The sequence below is a fragment of the Bos indicus x Bos taurus genome, chromosome 9 (assembly GCF_003369695.1).
Source record: "Bos indicus x Bos taurus breed Angus x Brahman F1 hybrid chromosome 9, Bos_hybrid_MaternalHap_v2.0, whole genome shotgun sequence".
In the NCBI taxonomy this organism is placed as follows: Eukaryota; Metazoa; Chordata; class Mammalia; order Artiodactyla; family Bovidae; genus Bos; species Bos indicus x Bos taurus.
The window spans coordinates 8,340,316-8,358,540 of NC_040084.1; the positions used below are offsets into that span (position 1 = coordinate 8,340,316).

Sequence of the window (18,225 nt, forward strand, 5' to 3'; positions counted from 1 at the left end):
TAAGAACATAATACCATAAATAATCATAATGACCATATGAGGTTTTTCTACATAGAATGACTCTTTAAAATGTGCTAGAGGGATTAGAATGGAAACATTACAATATTTTGCTTGTTCTAAAAATGTTTTATGTCTAAAAACCTTTCTGGGTTTGATATTGTATAGATTGTGTATGCTTGAACAATAGACTGGATTTCCAAGTGCTGCTTTGTTCCATGGTAATTTTTCCAAATCTCTGTATTAAATATAAGCATCATGTATAAGTATGATTCAGCCAAAAGCTCTGCATTTAAATGACTTAGAAATCACAAGGCTCACATCTTGAAAAGGAAGAAAATTCAGGATTCAGAATGAAAATTCAGTTTTTCATTTTCATTCTTTCAAAGAGTTTAATAGTGAGTAATTGCTTAGGGTGACCATTTTAGGAGGCAGCTGAATATATAGATGTGGGAATGAATAATAAAATTAGCATTTATATAGCATCTTTCATTAGCTGATCATCAAATCACCTTAAAATATGAATTAATTAATCTTCACAACACCTCTGTACAATGCATAAGTTTTTCTAATCCTTGAAGTAAAGTCATTTGTTCAAGGTTACCATGCAAGTGCACAGAGAGTATAGGACCTGAATCTTTCTATCCTCACCAATTTTACACTGACTCAAAGAGACAGTCATGTGCCTGAATGTTAACATGAGAATCACTTTATAAAGTTCATTTAACCCAGGTCAGACACTTGGTCATATGGAATAATGACATGGAATGGATGAAGCGTAGATGTGTACAGCTAGCCAAGTTTGGGAGCAGGACTATGGCCGTGAAGGTCCAGTCTGGTGTGACTTCCTCTGTGGGCAGAGTGAGTGGTTAACTGCCACAATGTCTGTAGCCAACCATCAGGGAAGATGATATTCTGACACTAGAGGAGAAGCGGAAAGATGCCTAGAGCATCAACATGGAGCGTGGGGAGCAGCAGTAGCCAGGAGGTGTCTTGAGACCTTGACAAGTCTGACCTGAGCAAGACCTGATATCTTGAGCATAGGAAGACAGAAGGGAGCGGCCCTCTGGCTGACATGAGGCCCTGGCGCAGTCTGAGTCTTCCTGGAGTGAGAAAGGAGGGCCCAGCCGCAGGGGCCTCTTGCCCAGGAAGCTGGGGCAGCAGAGGACAGCCAGATGCCACCAGAGCTTCTCAAGGGTGTCATGAAAAGATGTTCACAGTGATTCAGAAAGTCGCCTCCAGAGGAGTGGGTGTTCGCAATTTGCCGAGGTGGGAAGTGGTGGGGGGAAGAAAGAAGAGGGTGGAAGCTGCCAGTGCTGCACAGAATACAGTGTTGCTGAGGAAAAGTGCAGGCGAGGAACAGCAAGAGGCAAAGGAGAGAAAACAAAGCCAAAGAGTGGGTGGAAGTGTTTATTCAAGTAAGCAGGAGGCACCAAAGCGAGAGGGCGGCTCCCCAACCCCAAGACTGTGCCCGCAGAACAGGCTCCGACCTCCGGGGGAGCCTGTGCAGCTAACCCCCGATTATTCCGAGTAGAAAGTTTCATAAATGCATCAAGTTGTGTTTTTTCGTTCTCTTTTGTTTTTGGCATAAAAGTACATCCAACTTCTCTCCCCTCTTAATACTCTCTGGTTTCTTTCTTTCACGAAATATGTTAGCTGCCATTTTCCAAACTGTATCCATTCCCAGAACGGACTTGTTAAGCAAGTCTGAAAATTTTTAGATTTCCACAATTATGGATTCATTGCAATATGCCCATGGTAGAATTTCTCATGATGGCTTCAGGCCTGGATATCATCTAGTTGCTTTCCTTAAAGCTAAGAAAGATGAGGTTGTTATTAGGATTTAAGTCCTTTCCTTTCAGTTAAGGAACAAAATGTGTCGAGTGAATGGTGTGTAATAGACAACTACAAGACCCTGTGAAGCAAGTGAGGGAAAAGGAGGATCTGCGTTCTCAAGCCACTGAGGACTGTGAGATATAGTTTAAACCTTGGGCTGTGGTTCCACTTATTTATTTTTTTTAATTATAGATATATCTGTATAAGAAGATAGGTCAGTATTTGTTGGGACTCATGGCCACACCACTCTTTACTCTGTGTCTGGTAGCTGGTATATCTAAATAGGACATATTTCCTCACTCAAAAGTCTTCTCAACTTGGATGTGGCTCCAAGTCAAGAGACCCCCGTGCCCCTGGGTCTCTTGGGGGTTGATGCAGGCTTCTGGCTAGGTGAGAGGGCTGGCCACGAGGAAACTGTGAGGCTGGAGGCTGGTCAGAACAGGGAAGCCAAGGTGTTTCTCCTCGCTCTGCTTTGGGCAGCACCTGCGTCTTTATCTGCAGTTCTGTGGTGCCTCCAGCCTTGGCTAGATGCCTCAGCCCCCGGGGTCAGGTCGCTGTGCCATCTCCCTTGTCTGTCCCTGTGGGAGGGGAGCACTAGCTTCTTCTCCTGTGAATCCCTGCGTTCCTCTGTGGCCCCTTATGTGGCTTCTCGGCTCCTCCATCACTTGGATTCCTGTGAAACGCTTTGCTCCAGTGTCAGCACTTAAGTGGTTTCTCTTATTCTCCTGACATATCTGGCCTAAGCTTTTCTTGTAACTAAACAGAATTAGATAGTCAATCGCACAATTGCTGTTTTAAACAAAGTTTTGCTGCTCCAGGTTTTCTGAGTATTCAGGTATAAATTTAACGATGTATCTCAAAACACGCTCAGCCAAATCTCTCTCTGTTTCTAAGTGCATAAAAAGGGACAGCATTCTGTGCTAACTTTTTATATGCCAATTTTCCTCTGGACATGAATTCTGGAGATCTCAATATAATGGCTTTGAAAGGTAAAACATTTTAGCTATAATGTCACATCACAGGTGCCTCCCTTATGGCTGTGGTGAACATCAAATTGGATAATGTGTGTGAAAAATCCTTTGAAAATTGTAAAGAGCACTTTAGATGTAAGGTGGTGTGATTATTATTTGATTACCATTATACCTTGAATATTGCTGCAGAAACTTGATTGCTATAATTAAGTCAATATTCAAGATATTAGACAAAGTATTATGGCCATGCTTGGGAACTAGAGACTCCGTCACTAACAGAAACAATTATAGAACTGACCATTGGGCAGAAGCATCTTTTTATTATGTAAACTTTTTTCCCTCATGTAGCTGTGGTGAAAGAAAGCCTTTTCCTTCAGTGTTTTGTTTTTGCTGCTGGGTTAGGGGATTTTGTCTTTTATGCAGGCACACAAAATTAGGCAAGCAAAATTAGCTCTAATAAGTCATCTTTCAAAATGGATGATTCTCAAGTTTCATTTACTCAGATATTTTGAATGGATATGACATCAAAGCTTTCTCACTTGAGTGAGTTCATTGCTCAGTCTGTAATGGAAACTTTTAATGGCAGTCATATTGGCATTTATTAGTCCATGGAATTTATTCCTCACTGTGAATCTTCTAGGATCTTGTCCAGCTTAATCTGCAAAGACACAGACAATGAAGTATTCCCTTTGAGAAATTATTTATCATTCTACAAGACTTCACTGTGCAGAGACACCTCTGTGCACATCCTATTCCCCTGAGTAGCCCCATATTGGTGGGCATTTTCTTACTCAGAGTTCATCCTAAAGAATATTTCCTTCTATTAGTGATAGGCCTGCATTCCTCTAAATGGTCTTGATCCACTTGGCTGTCAGCTGATCTATTCAAAATGGTTTTCTTTGTGTATATAGTCCACCTGCTTATACAAATTCTCCTGGAGTCTTCCTGGGAAAAATAAAACCAGAAAAACAAGTCACATTGTTTTGAATTTGTTTGGCTTCCATAGTGTAGCTCCTTCAATCTTTCAGCTAATTTTGTGAATGTCTACTACTGTGCCAGGCTCTAGGCTAAGGTGCTTGAGATATAAAAGTGGTCAAAACAGATGTGGATCCTGCCCCTTTGGTGAATAAACCCTATGGAAGAGATAGAAGGTGAACTGTTAACAAATGAATAATCTGAAAGTGTGTTGTGCTGGGCAATAACTGTGGAATGTGTGAGAGAGAGGCTTCTTTAGATGAGGAGACCTGAGAAGACTTCCAAACCTCCACTGAAAAGTGAAGTTAAGAAGGAACATGGTTTGTGAGGTGCTAAGGGATCAGGTGATGTTTCAAGAAAAAGAAACTGCAAGTGAAGAGGCTCTGAGGTAGGAAAGAGCTTGGAATGTTCTCATAGGGTTAAGTTCAGTTCAGTCGCTCAGTCGTGTCTGACTCTTTGCAACCCCATGAATCGCAGCACACCAGGCCTCCCTGTCCATCACCAACTCCCGGAGTTCACTCAGACTCACGTCCATCGAGTCAGTGATGCCATCCAGCCATCTCATCCTCTGTCGTCCCCTTCTCTGCCTGCCCCCAATCCCTCCCAGCATCAGAGTCTTTTCCAATGAGTCAGCTCTTCGCATGAGGTGGCCAAAGTACTGGAGTTTCAGCTTCAGCATAATTCCCTCCAAAGAAATCCCATAGGGTTAGAAGACTTGTGAAGTGAGGGGCACGCTTCTTATAGAGTTGGAGTAGGAAGAAGAGATGAGACTTTTTAGAGCCTTGTAAAAGAAGAGAAGCAAATGAGACAGATAAGCATTTCTCATGGTCATTTCTCCATCCATTCATCCATCACTTTGATAGTGTGGAAGAGAGGATTAGGATCCAGTGGCAATGGGAGAAGGTGTAGAACAGAAAATTGGAGGACAGTTAGGAGACCACTGAGGTCATCCAGATGAGAGATAAGGATGCCTTTGACTATGGAGGAGAAGCAGAGGTGGAGAAGATTGGGCAGATCAAGATGTGTTTTGTGTTCACATGATGAACAGATGGCACTGCTGGCGGATGAACAGTGATGCCAAAGAGCGTCACTCGACGAACTAGATACGCAACATTTCCTGTGATGGGAAGACCTGGGAATAAGGTGTTTGCAACTTAAGAGATGGTATTTAAAACCATGGGAGTGGATGAGTTCATCCAAAAGAGAATATGTGAAAAAAAGACAACTATGCAACTCAACATTTAAAAGCAGGGTGATGAGAAAGAGCCAGCGATGGAGACTTGGCTGAGCTGCAGTACATAAGAGGGAGGAAAAGAAAATAAATGGAAAAGCTGAGACAAATGAGTGCTTTAATGAGGAAGTGATTAACTCTCAAAAGCTTCTGAGAGTCCAGTAAGATGAGAGAAAAATAACCTTGGAAATTGACCAGATGGATCTCTTCTGAGACCTCAATAAGAAGAATGTTAATGGAATATTGAGGACAGAATACAAGTTGGGATGAGTTCTAAGTGGGAAATTAAGAAAAGGAAAGAGCATAGAAGAAACATCATCTACTATGGCAAAAAGGATAAATTATATCAAGTTATTTGGGAACTTGGGGCCATAGAGAGAGGGATATTTTTATCTTCATAAAATATGTTGGCACCATCCTGACTTTTCAATCTCTGGGTCGGGAAGATTCCCTGGAGTAAGAAATAGGAACCCACTCCAGTGTTCTTGCCTGGAAAATCCCATGGACAGAGGAGTTTGGCAGGCTACAGGCCATCTGGTTGCAAAGAATCAAGACATGACTGAGTATGCATGCAGCCACATCCTGACTTATTTTAAATTATATGTAGCATTTCTTCAATTATCAACTTATCAGAAAAGTTGTTTTGACTTGATCACTTTTCTTTATTGATTCTCATCTTTTAAACGTGTAACGGTTATTTCTAACCACTTTCCTACCTTATAGTAGCACTCAGAGAGCTCAGAGGTATGTTTGAATAAGCATGTAAGGCAGTCACAGTTTCCACAGACTTCAGTGCTTTGAAAGATTCTTCCACACACTGCAAAACAGACTGAGAGATGGTGAGTGTTATCATGAGGAAGTGAAGAACAGAAGTTAACATTGTGGTCCTTCCATTCCATCACAGATTTTCCAATGCAAATACTTCCTTAGGATAAAATTGATTTTGCAGCGGGAGACCCATTGTGGAGTGAAGTCTGCCACTGTGTTGTTGCATCTTGGCTCATAAACTAGCCCATGTTAGAATCATTTTATCACTTTTTTCTCTTTTAAAATATAATTGACATGTAGCAGTTCATATGCTTGATTCTGCTTCAGGCTTGCAAAGCATTTCAGGCTCCTGCTGTCATCCTGGGGTTGACTGGATCCTACAATGTTATTCTTGCTGAGTTCCAGGTAAAGTCAGCAAACTATCACATGAATCTTGGTTATGAACCATCTTGGCTGTGAACCTTGCACCATGGGATAGTCACTGGGCAACAGTGGAGGAAAAAACACAGGATTTTGCGGTCAGAGAGCTGAGTGGGAATCCTAGCTCACACGATTACTACCCTGGTGAAGCAGGCGGGTTATTTGAACTCCTCCGGTCCTCAGTTTTCCTCATTCATAAACCGGGAAAATGCATAATTCTTTCCTAACCAACCTACAGGCCAGCTAGCATGTTCTAATGTGAAAGCACTTTATAAAAGGTTGAAACACATGGTCAGTATTACACATATTTTATTACCCTTGGACTCTAAAAATCTGCCATATTTTTTCAACTCTTTAATTTCAAGTCTTCACTGCTGGATTTTCCAGCCTACCTACCCCCGTCCACCCAACTATCTTTTGAGAAGTCTGCTTCATGTGCTCATTTCTTAGCCTAATCCCTTACATTATAATGTGATATTAATGAAATGAAACAGAGAGAAACTTATTTATGGGCGTATATCCATTTTATTTTCCATATTTCACAGCCACATAACCGGCACCTGCTCTCGCAGGGACAACCCCTCTCTGCTGCTCCTCTGGGTTCCCATCTTGGGATGGTTCCCATCTTGGGCCTGAAATCTAAGGTCTACAGCAATATGTATCCATCCGCATTTCCGGTTCTTAGGCAACACATCGTTGCATTCAGAAACAAGAGAGCAGCATATGGCTGTTAGGATCTTTGCAACAGAGAAGCCCTCAGCCCATGCAGTGGACAGGCCTCTTTGCTGGATAACTGAACCTTTTCCATCAGGTCTCACTATTTAATTTTCAAATGAAACCCAAAGCGCGTGACTAATGTTCTGTAGTAATTGCTTAACACTAAGTGTTTCCATGCTTGAATTTTGCTGTATTAGTAAAGAAATTTGCTTAATGTACAGTTGCAAAAGTGTCCTGGTGAGTCACAGTGCCGAGAAGGCAAAGTGCCCAAGAACAGGAGGGATGCCCTGACCTTTGGTCTAACATCTCAGAGCAAAGCAGGATGCAGGGCGCTGAGGCCTGGCTCATATATCATGGGCAGCTGATAACAGCGGCAGGGGGTGGCCAAGGAAGCCTGGGTTACACGGCTTTCCCCACACACCTCTCCTTCCAGGATGCCCCCAGAACTGGGACATGAAGCAGAGTGGGGTCAGCAGGGTGACTTTCCTTTAAATAAAGCAGTTCCTTCTCTGCCTCTCTTTGACCGTACTGAAGGATTTGATTCTCAAGTCTTAAGCAGCTCCACCAAAATCAAATTATTTCAGAACTTGTAAACCTTTTTTTTTTTTTTAAACATAATCTTTCTTTGGGTGTATCACCTTCTGTTTACTGCAACATGCTTTGGAAAGTTGGTTAGGGAAGGTTCAGGGTCTATAGGGACAGTTTTAACTCTGGCTGCAGAAATTTAGTCGTATTTTCCAATGAACTGCATTAGTTTCTTTCTTTCTCTCCTAATATTCAACAGTTACAAGAATCTTTCCATTATCTTGGACATGACTCCCTCAGGTTATTGAACTTCACACTATAGCTATTTGGATAGGAGAAGAGGAAAGAAAAAAAAAAAAAAAACAGAAGAAGTTTTATATATCCAAATTTTATATATTTTCCCTACTGCCTGTATAGTTCATCTTTTTAATATTTACTAATTACCTCTGTTTTTCATTCCCACTTTCTCAAACAAACAAACAAACAAAAGCCTGTATTGGAAACTTTTGAGTGCCAATAATTTCGTGGACATTGTCTATATTTATCAGATAGCTCCTTCTATACCTAATAATTCTACGAATTCAGTGAATGATTTAGAGAAGATGTTAAGAATACCTGCCCTATACTAATATTAAATAATCACATTAATTTCATTTTAACCGTTTCCTGATTTTATCAAGACATTTATCTGTAACTAGATTCAGGAAGTGTTTAACAGATTCTGAGGCTGCTGCTGCTAAGTCACTTCAGTCATGTCCGACTCTGTGCAACCCCATAGACGCAGCCCACCAGGCTCCCCTGTCCCTGGGATTCTCCAGGCAAGAACACCGGAGTGGGTTGCAGTTTCCTTCTCCAATGCATGAAAGTGAAAAGTGAAAGTGAAGTCACTCAGTTGTATCTAACTCTTAGCGACCCCATGGACTGCAGCCTACCAGGCTCCTCCGTCAATGGGACTCTCCAGGCAAGAGTACTGGAGTGGGGTGCCACTGCCTTCTCCGGATTCTGAGGCATAGTGAGGTATTTACGTCTACATCTGTGTTCTACTGGGGTGCAGACTGTTACTTGTTTTATTGCGCTGTGCTTAGTCGCTCAGTTGTGTACAGCTCTTTGCAACCCCATGGACTGCATCCTGTCAGGCTCCTCTGTCTGTGGGAAATCTGCAGGCAAGAAAAATAAGAGCAAATACTTTCATGCCTAGCTCTGAGAAAGACTGTGCGGTCAAGAAAGATTACCAAGTACGGAGGAATTTGTGGATGAGACCTGTAGAGAATTTTGGCGTGTAGACAGAAGGTTAGGTAGAATTTGGTAGAAATGAAGGTTGAGGGGGTGATGGCTGGAAAGTGTTGAGATGACTGGATGCCTTTCCTCCACAGCTTTGAATCCTTTGTGTCTGTAAAGTAGGTTTGCTGTAGCAGGCCTAAAGTCTCCTTCAAGATTGAACTTTTTAAGTGAATTTCCCCTTAAAAATTTCTCTGTATTGAAAAAAAAAAAAAATAGACTTGAGGCCAAGATAAGGAATATATTATAAATTTATATTCTCCAATTTTAAAGGAAATCCAAAGTGAAAATGGAATAATGTGGATGGCATAGTTTGAGATCATAAAAATGTTGAGATTCTTTTGTGAAGGAAGTGTTTATATCACAAAGAAACAGGATTATCTTATTGAAAATAATCATTTTTATTTTAATACTAAATATAACTTTTTTGGTTTTTCTCTTTTTAAAAAATATCTAACAGAGAAGAAAATCACGATATTCAGACCTTGACTTTGAGGTAAGTGTCTAAGAATTATTTTTGTTTTAACTTTAATTATTTGAATTTGAAATTGGTGTATAATTACTTAAGCATATTACTCTGTGCAGCTATGTAAGAGTTCTACGTTTTTTAATTAAAACGAGGAGTCATGTTTTTCATTAAAATCCATAATGTATAACTAGTTTTAGAGAAAAAATGTAAGTTCTGATTGCTTTAAATGTGTGCTGAGTCTGAGATATTACATACAATTAAAGATTCCATTTCATAATGCTAAGACATGTGGGCTATTTATGGTGAGAGTTGAATCTGGTCAATTTGTTTAAATCCCTCAGTTTGTTGGGAAGCAAGAATTTTGGTTTCTTGATATTCTAAATATTTTTCATATTTAAAATGGTCATGTTTGTTCTACTTCAGTGATGATGTGAAGAGTACCTGTGAGGGGTCTTTGGCTGGGTAGCTAGGTTTCCTTGGGACTGACTTGCCAGACTCAGGCTCCCTGTGGTACATTCCAGACTCATTTTTCCAATAGCAAGTGTTGTTTCAACATGCTCCTCTGTTTGGTAAATGCTTTTTCACAGATATAAACAAGATGAAGATGTTCATTTTCCGATTTGCATTGAATTTATATTGATGCTGTAATATTGATGCTAGAAATTACTGAAATCATACCATTTGAGCAGCTTGTGCTAAGCACAAAATTAATGATGTTTGAGCATCACATAAAATGCACTTATGCATCTTGATAATTGGATATGATTCATAGCCTGCTGACATAATTGGATATAAAGCATTATCAATTTTTCCAGCATATTTGTACTGTTGTGATGCCTACATAGAACTTAATACTCTTAGCTGATATCCTAAAATTTTAGAAGCCTCCCAGAACATGGAAATTCATAATTCCATCATTTCATTTATGTAGATGAATATTGTAACCCAGCAATGCATATCAAGTGTCAAAAGGGAGATGGAAGTTTCTGTTTACTACAGTGGTGAGCAAGCCTAGAGTTTACCTTGAATAGAGTCTAAGGAGAATTAGATTTTTTAAAGACATATTTTAGTAGAATTTGTACAAGATACAAAATAGTGATGATGAGTCTGACCTCAATGATGATATGGCACATTTTAGTAATGATGTGGCTCAATTGCATCAATATTAAACTGGCACAGGACAGATATTTCATTATAGCCTAAATTTTAAGATATAAGTATCAAGACTGTAAATTCAAAGAGAAAATAAGCAAAACTCTTCACTTTTAGATTCTTTAGTACCTTTTAAGGAACAGATATTTTAGGGTTTTTTCCTATTAATTCTTCAGGTAGCCAAAAGAGAGGATCATCCTGTATATGTATATGTTCCTGATATATGTATACGTGTGTATATATTTATACATATATATATGTGTGTGTGTGTGTGTGTATACACATATTCCTGAAAGCAGTTAGTTATTAGTAGGGGGAAGGGAAGAAGTGAGATTAACCCACTAGGCATCACTGATAAAATACAGTAAAAATCTAGATCTAAAATTAAGCCTCAATGCAACCATCTAAAGTTATGTAATTGCCAGCACTGAAAAGAAATCTGTGTCCTTTGGAAAATTAGAAAAACTGTTCTTTTTAAAAATTTTCTCTGTGGCAACTGGTAACAGACTCCTTAAGCTGATCTTTCCTCCTGTGCTTTGGATTCCAACATATAACCAGGGTATTATGAAAACATCTGCTGATAACAAAAAGATAACAAAAAGTTGCAACACTGCAACTCTGGATATTTTCTTGTGCTCTTTAATTACTTTGGTTCTTGCATGACTTCTATTGGTGTCAGGTTTTGCCAGAAAATGTCTTTGATTCATGATTTGAATGGTTTAATACTACTCCCCTTAGTATATGTGCAACTATAATTATATAACAGATGTTTCATGGACTGTGTTCAGAGAAATTGTTGCTGCATTTAAATGATGACAAATTTTAATACAATCTATCTGTTCTCTATGGATAGTCCTTGAGGATGAGTCCAAGTTGTCTCCTCCCTGTTTTAATTCAGGCTGGATAAATTAAACAATGTTGATGTCAAACTTTCTGATAACACCCACCTGAGCCTGCTAGTTTTACCACACAATGGCCAACTCAGACATTTAAACCACTGCCAGACAAACTTTGCCTCCTGGATACCTAAAAGCATCTTCCCTTCAGGTGAAGGCCTCGCTCACTCCCCAGAATCCACACATGATAACAACATTCTCTTAACTCACATATCCAAAAACCCTGTGGGTAAGTGTCATACATGGGAGGAGCCATTTCATAGTGCCGATCTCCAAGACAGCATTGAGCAAAGAACATGGCAAGTAAACTGGTCATAAAATTGTGGAATATAGATTCTTACTTTCTAGAAAGTATACAGAAATTACTGTAGTATTGACCCTATGTTTTGTGACCAAACTGTCTATTGAGTTTGTATTCCCAACTCTAAGCAGAGAGGTGGTACAGTGCATACGTAACCCTCCAGTAAGTGTTTGTCGAGTGAGTGATGAAAATTTGAATTTTTAATCTGATCCACTTTAATAAAACATGGTCAAACACTATATCTGAGTTGGAGCAGAGAGCAATATAGAAAATGGACCACAGTGGAGGCAACACCTCAAAGATGATAGCCACATTAGACTTCGAAGATACCATGTCATGTATAATTCAAGGAGCTAGTAATGTCAGATAGAAATCCCCAGAGGGGGAAAAGGCGTGGAGGTTGCCCTTGCATGTTTAATGAGCAAGAAGCACGTCAAAATTCACTGTAACCTGGGTCGTATGGAAGACAAGAACAGACCGAGGAGGCGGTTTATAAACCATCTAGTGAAGGGCTTGTGTACCTTAGGAACAATTTTTACCTAATTCATTACTAAAAGTCCCTGAGTTTTTTCTGTTGTATTTTGTTTTGTTTACTTTTAATGAGGAATTTTTTTAGTTCTGATTTGGGCTATGGAAAGATGAATGTGGCAGTAATAGGAAGGAGAGATGGTAGTGTGGTGAGGGAGGAAGCTGAAATATAAACTAGGGAGTGACTAGACTAGGAAAGAAGAAATGAGCATCCACCTCCTAGAGGTGTTGGAAAGCGGAAGTGAAGCTGCTCGGTCGTGTGCGACTCTTTGTGATTCCATGGACTGTAGCCCACCAGGCTCCTCCATCCACGGGACTTTCCAGGCAAGGGTACTAGAGTGGACTGCCATTTCCTTCTCCAGGGGATCTTCCTGACCTGGGGATCGAACCCGAGTCTCCCACATTGCAGGCAGATGCTTTACCCTCTGAGCCACCAGGGAAGCCCAGGAGGGCAGAGGTGGTAGGCTAAAAGGACACTGAAGAGTCAAGGTCAAAGGGCAAGGAAGCCAAAGAAAGACAGCTCTGCAGGTCTGAGCCTGAGCTTCTGCTAGTACCACAAACAGATCCAGGGAAGCCAAGGAGACATTTAGCTAGGATGAATTGTATTTTAATACTTGGGGGATAAAGGTGCCTCTTATTATGTGAAATTAAAAATATTTGGCAGGTGGTTTAAACTGTCTGTCTTGGATTGAGGACAAAGCTCAAAGAATTCTTAGGAATACAAACTTCCTTCCTGAAACTCTAATATATATTTTTATCATTTCCATGTTAAAAATACATGGAGAGAGGTGTCTTTTGTGTATCTTCTCTTGCAAAAATGTGGGGATAAACCTTGTCACATTCTTCCATGGGAACCATGCAGCCTCTTAAACACACCTTAGAATGTTCCTTTGAAGTTCCTGGTGAGCCCCCACACCCAGTCAATCCACGCTTCTCCCACTTGGCAGAGGGGACAAGGCAGCACAGACCCAGGGTAATTGTGACCTGTCTTGGTGGGCACTTGATTTTATTGGACGATTTGGGGGAACATAGTCAAGTAAGATAAAATATTATTTTATACTAATTTTATATCATTTATGAACACAGCTAAGCTGTGATATAAAAGAAAATATTTATATTAATTTCTAAATTGAAAGCATGATTTCTTACAAATGTCTTATTCACAAAAGACCCCTTCGTGCTTTGACCCAACCCCTAGCCGTGTGTGCCTTTTGTTATGCAATCAGTATATTTTGGGGGGAAAAGTTTGTGCACTGAAAACTTGGCTATATCCTTCTCTTCTAGCTTACTAAATTTAAACTACTGTTGCAAAATTATTTATCTGTAGCTAGTATACTCTGAGTGACAGCAATTGTCACTCAGATATATTTGTATGTATGTATATATTTACACACACGTATGCATGTATGTATATATATGTGTGTGTGTGTATATATACACACCTCTTTCATTTTTTTGTCTGGTTTCTTTTAAGCCCTGGGTACATAGTTATTCAGATAGAAACATATTTGACACTGTAATGCCAGGCATTTCAAGGGTCAACAGATTCTGTCTTATGGGTACACTGGGACTCTGACCAAAGAAAGGTACTTAAATCATCCCCTTCCCACAATATGACTTTGAGAATCAAGTTTAATTCCTGTAGTATGTGTTGTTACCTTCACATGAGTTTTAACACCACTGCAGACTAGTATTCAACAGCCCACGCTGAATTAATGGCAATCCACTCCAGTACTCTTGCCTGGAGAATCCTGTGGACAGAGGAGCCTGGAGAGCAGCTGTCCATGGGGTTGCACAGAGTCAGACACAACTGAAGCGACTTGGCATGCATGCATGCATTGGAGAGGGAAATGGCAACCCACTCCAGTGTTCTTGCCTGGAGAATCCCAGGGACGGGGGAGCCTGGTGGGCAGCCGTCTAGGGGTCACAGAGTCGGACATGACTGAAGCAACTTAGGAGCAGCAAGAGCTGAATTAAAGACTCACATTCAAAGCAGCAAGAAGAAGAAAAATAACCCTAATTTTATACTAATTATATGGACAATGGCAGAAGAGCTCTATAAGGCCAAGCGGTGTCTAATTCCTAACAGGTGTCTAAATCCTAACACGATTTCCCAGCCCCATAGTCTAAAGTTTATAGTTGGGAGATTCTCCAACTTTTTCTAACCACTTCCTTCCATTTCTAAAAAATTAATATATGCAGTGGTAATACCTATCTTATCTGTAATTCAAACTTAAAGAGATTCCAACTCTATAATTCTAGACTCTGAATTTGGAAGAGAAAACCTTCAAACAGAAGGAGAGAAGGCGAGGTTGGTGATGGCCTTCTGTGTCTGTCTACCTATGTGTCTATGACACCTCACTCATTTAATTTATTCCGTACCTGTCTGTGGAGCACCAGCTGAATGCCAAGCACTGTGCTGGGTGTCAGGGATTCAAAGTCACTGCCCACAAGATGTTCAGAGAACAAGATGAGCAGAATAGCCTTCAAGCCAAAATTGCAGTGCTTGCTATGAGACCATTGCAGGGTGATTGATACCCACAGAGTTCATGAGCTCTCAACAGAAGCCCTCTCATCCACCCTCAATGTTTTAATCTCCTTTTCATCTGAAAAATGAGATGGCATCATCACAAACTTGGATAGTCTGATAAAGGATGCTCCCTGAATCCATGGGGTCCACCTAAGACAGCAGCATGCAGAGAGAATTCACTTGGATTCGGTATTCAGCTTCCCACCACCTGTGTGAGCTGCAAGCTTTACTGACCTCTCAAGTTAAATCTCCTAATCAGTCAAGTGAGGTAATGACCACTACCTCCCAGTGTTATTGTGAGGATTAGGAAAGATAATAACAGCCACCTTTTCTTAAGTGGCTCTTACCTATGTGCTCCAGTGATAAGTGATTTAGAACCCTTTTTAAATCTTCAAAGCAATCTTACAAGGTTATTCTGACAACTGAAACTCTGGCTTAAGGAGATTTGAGTTTTTTGTCTTTTACCATACAACTGGAAAGCCATGGAACTAAGATCCAAATCCAAGCTTGTCCAGATCTAAAACTACTAGCTTTGACAAGCATTTAATCAAGGAGACTGCCTGGAATATAGTAGGACCTCAAGACATGAAGTTTATTTACATCCTAATTTTTCTCAAATATCTGAAATTTCATGAAAGTGCTTGACAGCATATCAATTCCCCCCTAATTTCAACAATTAAAAGGCCACAAAGACTACCTTCCTTGAGTTACAAAGATATAAATGAAGGATAAAAGTCCTATTAAAAAAGCTATTTGAGAGACACTACATTTGTGCAGTTAGGTGGCTGGTCCTTTTAGAATGGGATAGCAGCACCGCTTTGAAAAAAGGCTGAGTGATAGTAATCTAAGTGAAAGTGAGCTTTGTCTAGTATTTGTCTTTATTGCAAAAGATGCCTGTAATATTTGACAGGCATTATAACTGAAGGAACTGATTTTTATGTGGTGTTGCCAATTAGAATATATTTGACTATTTAAATACTCCACTTATTTAAGTTGCAGTTTTGTCACTGAAATCAATTTCTTTGCAAAAGAAATGAAAAAGAATGAAAAAGGTAAATGGATAAACCCTAAGGTCAGTAAAAGTCCAGAAAGAAAAAAAAAAAACAAAAAACCCCAAGAAAAACAACAGCAAAAAAGCAAAATTCAGAAAGAGCCATCAAAATGGATCAGTAAGATTTATAAGTATGAAACTCTATTTAGGTAATGAAAATCATCAAAGGTGTAATTGCTTCAAATAATTAAATATTTAAGCAAATAGGTGAATCTCATATCACCTGTGACAACTAAAACTTCAGCTTAAGTTTTTATCCCAGAACATCACTGGGTTAGAAACCACCCACTATTCACTGTGATGCTGGCTGTCCAATGGATCTTTCCCCACTAAAAAAACGGAAAGACATACTTGAGTCTTTGAACAAGATGATCATGCCTGGAAGGTCACACTGAGACTCACGCGCTGTCCCTTGGCAACCATAATGTGGTACTCTTCTCGGAACCAGCAGGCCATCACTGCTATGGTGATTTCAGGCCATGACAAGGTGGCAGTTTCAAACTAGGCTGATGATCTGGTTTGAGGATGTTTTTGCAGTTATCTTTCTAGGTAGGAAGGGGCCCAGATTTCAGCATCTAAATTTTTCATTTGATTTTATATTCATTTCAGGGTCCTTGAGCTTTATTGTTCAGAGTAGTTTTATGAGCTTCTGGAGAACATCATAAACTACTCTTTGGTTACATCAGATTGGTGCTCACCATGTACACAAGAATGTCATAACCATCCAACTCTTCAAAATCCACCCGGTTCAGAAAAAGGTGCTCCTCATTCCATCAGAGCATATGATTTAAAAACTCCTGTCAGTATCCTCCTTTCCATGGAATATATTTGACACTTGGCTTTATTAAACATGATTTATCTGTTAGAGATATCTGGTTGCAAGAGACAGAGTGACTTTGACTGGTAGACAAAAGAGAAATTTGTTGGAAGGATACGTAAAAATTCACCTCTCAGGAGGGGATGGTCAGGACCTTGATTGGCAGTTTCCCAATACAAAGTCAGACCCCTCTCATGAGATAAAACATGAGTGGAAAGAGACAGCCCAGACCAACTCAGCACAGAGCCACCTCAGAGCGGGCAAGTGATACCAATAACATCAACCATCTTAGAAGAGAATGAGTCCTCTTCAGAAAGGAATCATCTCCCTGAGGAAAGGGGATTGGGGCATAAGATTAAAAATTGCAGTAGGAATTCTCTTTTATAAAACAGAAGAAAGAAAACAAACAAAATGCAGGAATAACTGATTTGAGAATTTAACCTAAAAATGAATATGTAGGACTTCCCTGGCCATCCAGTGGTTAAGACTCCATGCTTCCAGTGCAGGGGATGTGGCTTCAATCCCTGGTCAGGAAACTAAGATACCACGTGCCATGTAGCATGGCCAAATTAAAAACAAAAAAAAATTAAATATGTAAATATTTTGGAATCTGAGTCACTTGGATTTCTCTTAGCAAATTCCCCAATCACTTACTCCTATAACAGCATGTCTTGTTTTTCCTCACCATAGTCTAATTAAACTATGTGATTGAAGTGTGTCCCCCATTATAGTGCAAGCTATAAAAGGGCAGCGACTCTACCAGATTTTGCACAGTATTGTTACTCCAGTGTCTAGCTCAGTATGTGATGTCATGAATATGTATTAGCTGACAGAATGAATCTCTTTAGAGAAATGTCGTTACTATGACATCACTCCTACTGCACCCTAACACAAAATAACTGTGTGATAAGATTCATTATCAGGAAAAGCACTATATGGTAGTTCAAGCCGAAGTCAACATACTGACAACTATAGTTTTTTTGTTTTCTTTTGTTTTAAAGCACTCATTGTGACTCAGACCCATAATTTAGACAGTGTCTTAGGACCAGCTGCTGCCTGGGAATATTTGTGTCCCTCAGGATAGAATGTACGGCGTTGTTTGCCAGCTACTTGGTCCTCAGAATCCCTCCATTGCGTTGCTTTTGCAAATCCTCGCCTCACAGCAATCTGCATCAGCCATCACTAGTCAAGTGGTGTATGCCCAGTGTTTCTCTGTAAATCCTACAGATCTGTTTCTTGTATTCTCCCCAGAACTGAAGAGAAGTTAATCACCCTGCAGCTTCATGCTGTGTTTATGCTCCTTTCATGAGTGATGATGCCATGTTCCCATCCTCCCCACCTGATTCATCAACAGCAAACTCCTAGAACTCAGAGGAGCCGAGGTGGAAATAATCCAGTAGAGCAACACTTAAAACAGCCGAATTTCTCTCGTATTAAAGTCGGCTAGTGAAAAAAGAAAAATTAGCTAAACAAAGCATTGCCTAAACACAGATTCATTAAATATAAGAAATTAAAGTTGGCGTAAGAGAGAACAAGCCTTTTTCAAATGTTAAAGATACCATTTGCATTTTTCTTTTGCCTTTTTTTGTTCTCCAGGAGATAAAGTTTTCTACACATGTGTCTTTTGAGAACAAAATTGGGCATTATAAATCTTTCCCCAAAGTTGCATTTCTTTTTCAAAACAAATTCTTAGTTTTGAAAATATTTGGTAATTAAAACAATAGACCAAATGTTCAAATCATAGCTCAGACATGAATATGGTA

The 18,225-nt window shown here is 39.8% G+C and overlaps 1 protein-coding gene across 3 annotated transcripts in view; it reads left to right on the plus strand.

The window, feature by feature from the left end:
- Positions 1-18,225, plus strand: part of ADGRB3 (adhesion G protein-coupled receptor B3) — a 918,859-nt gene that overhangs the window by 891,573 nt on the left and 9,061 nt on the right. For all 3 annotated transcript variants that reach the window (XM_027550854.1, XM_027550852.1, XM_027550853.1), the window contains one exon: positions 9,179-9,214. In XM_027550854.1, coding sequence (XP_027406655.1) covers positions 9,179-9,214 — 36 coding nt within the window. The remainder of the gene's footprint in view (positions 1-9,178; positions 9,215-18,225) is intronic.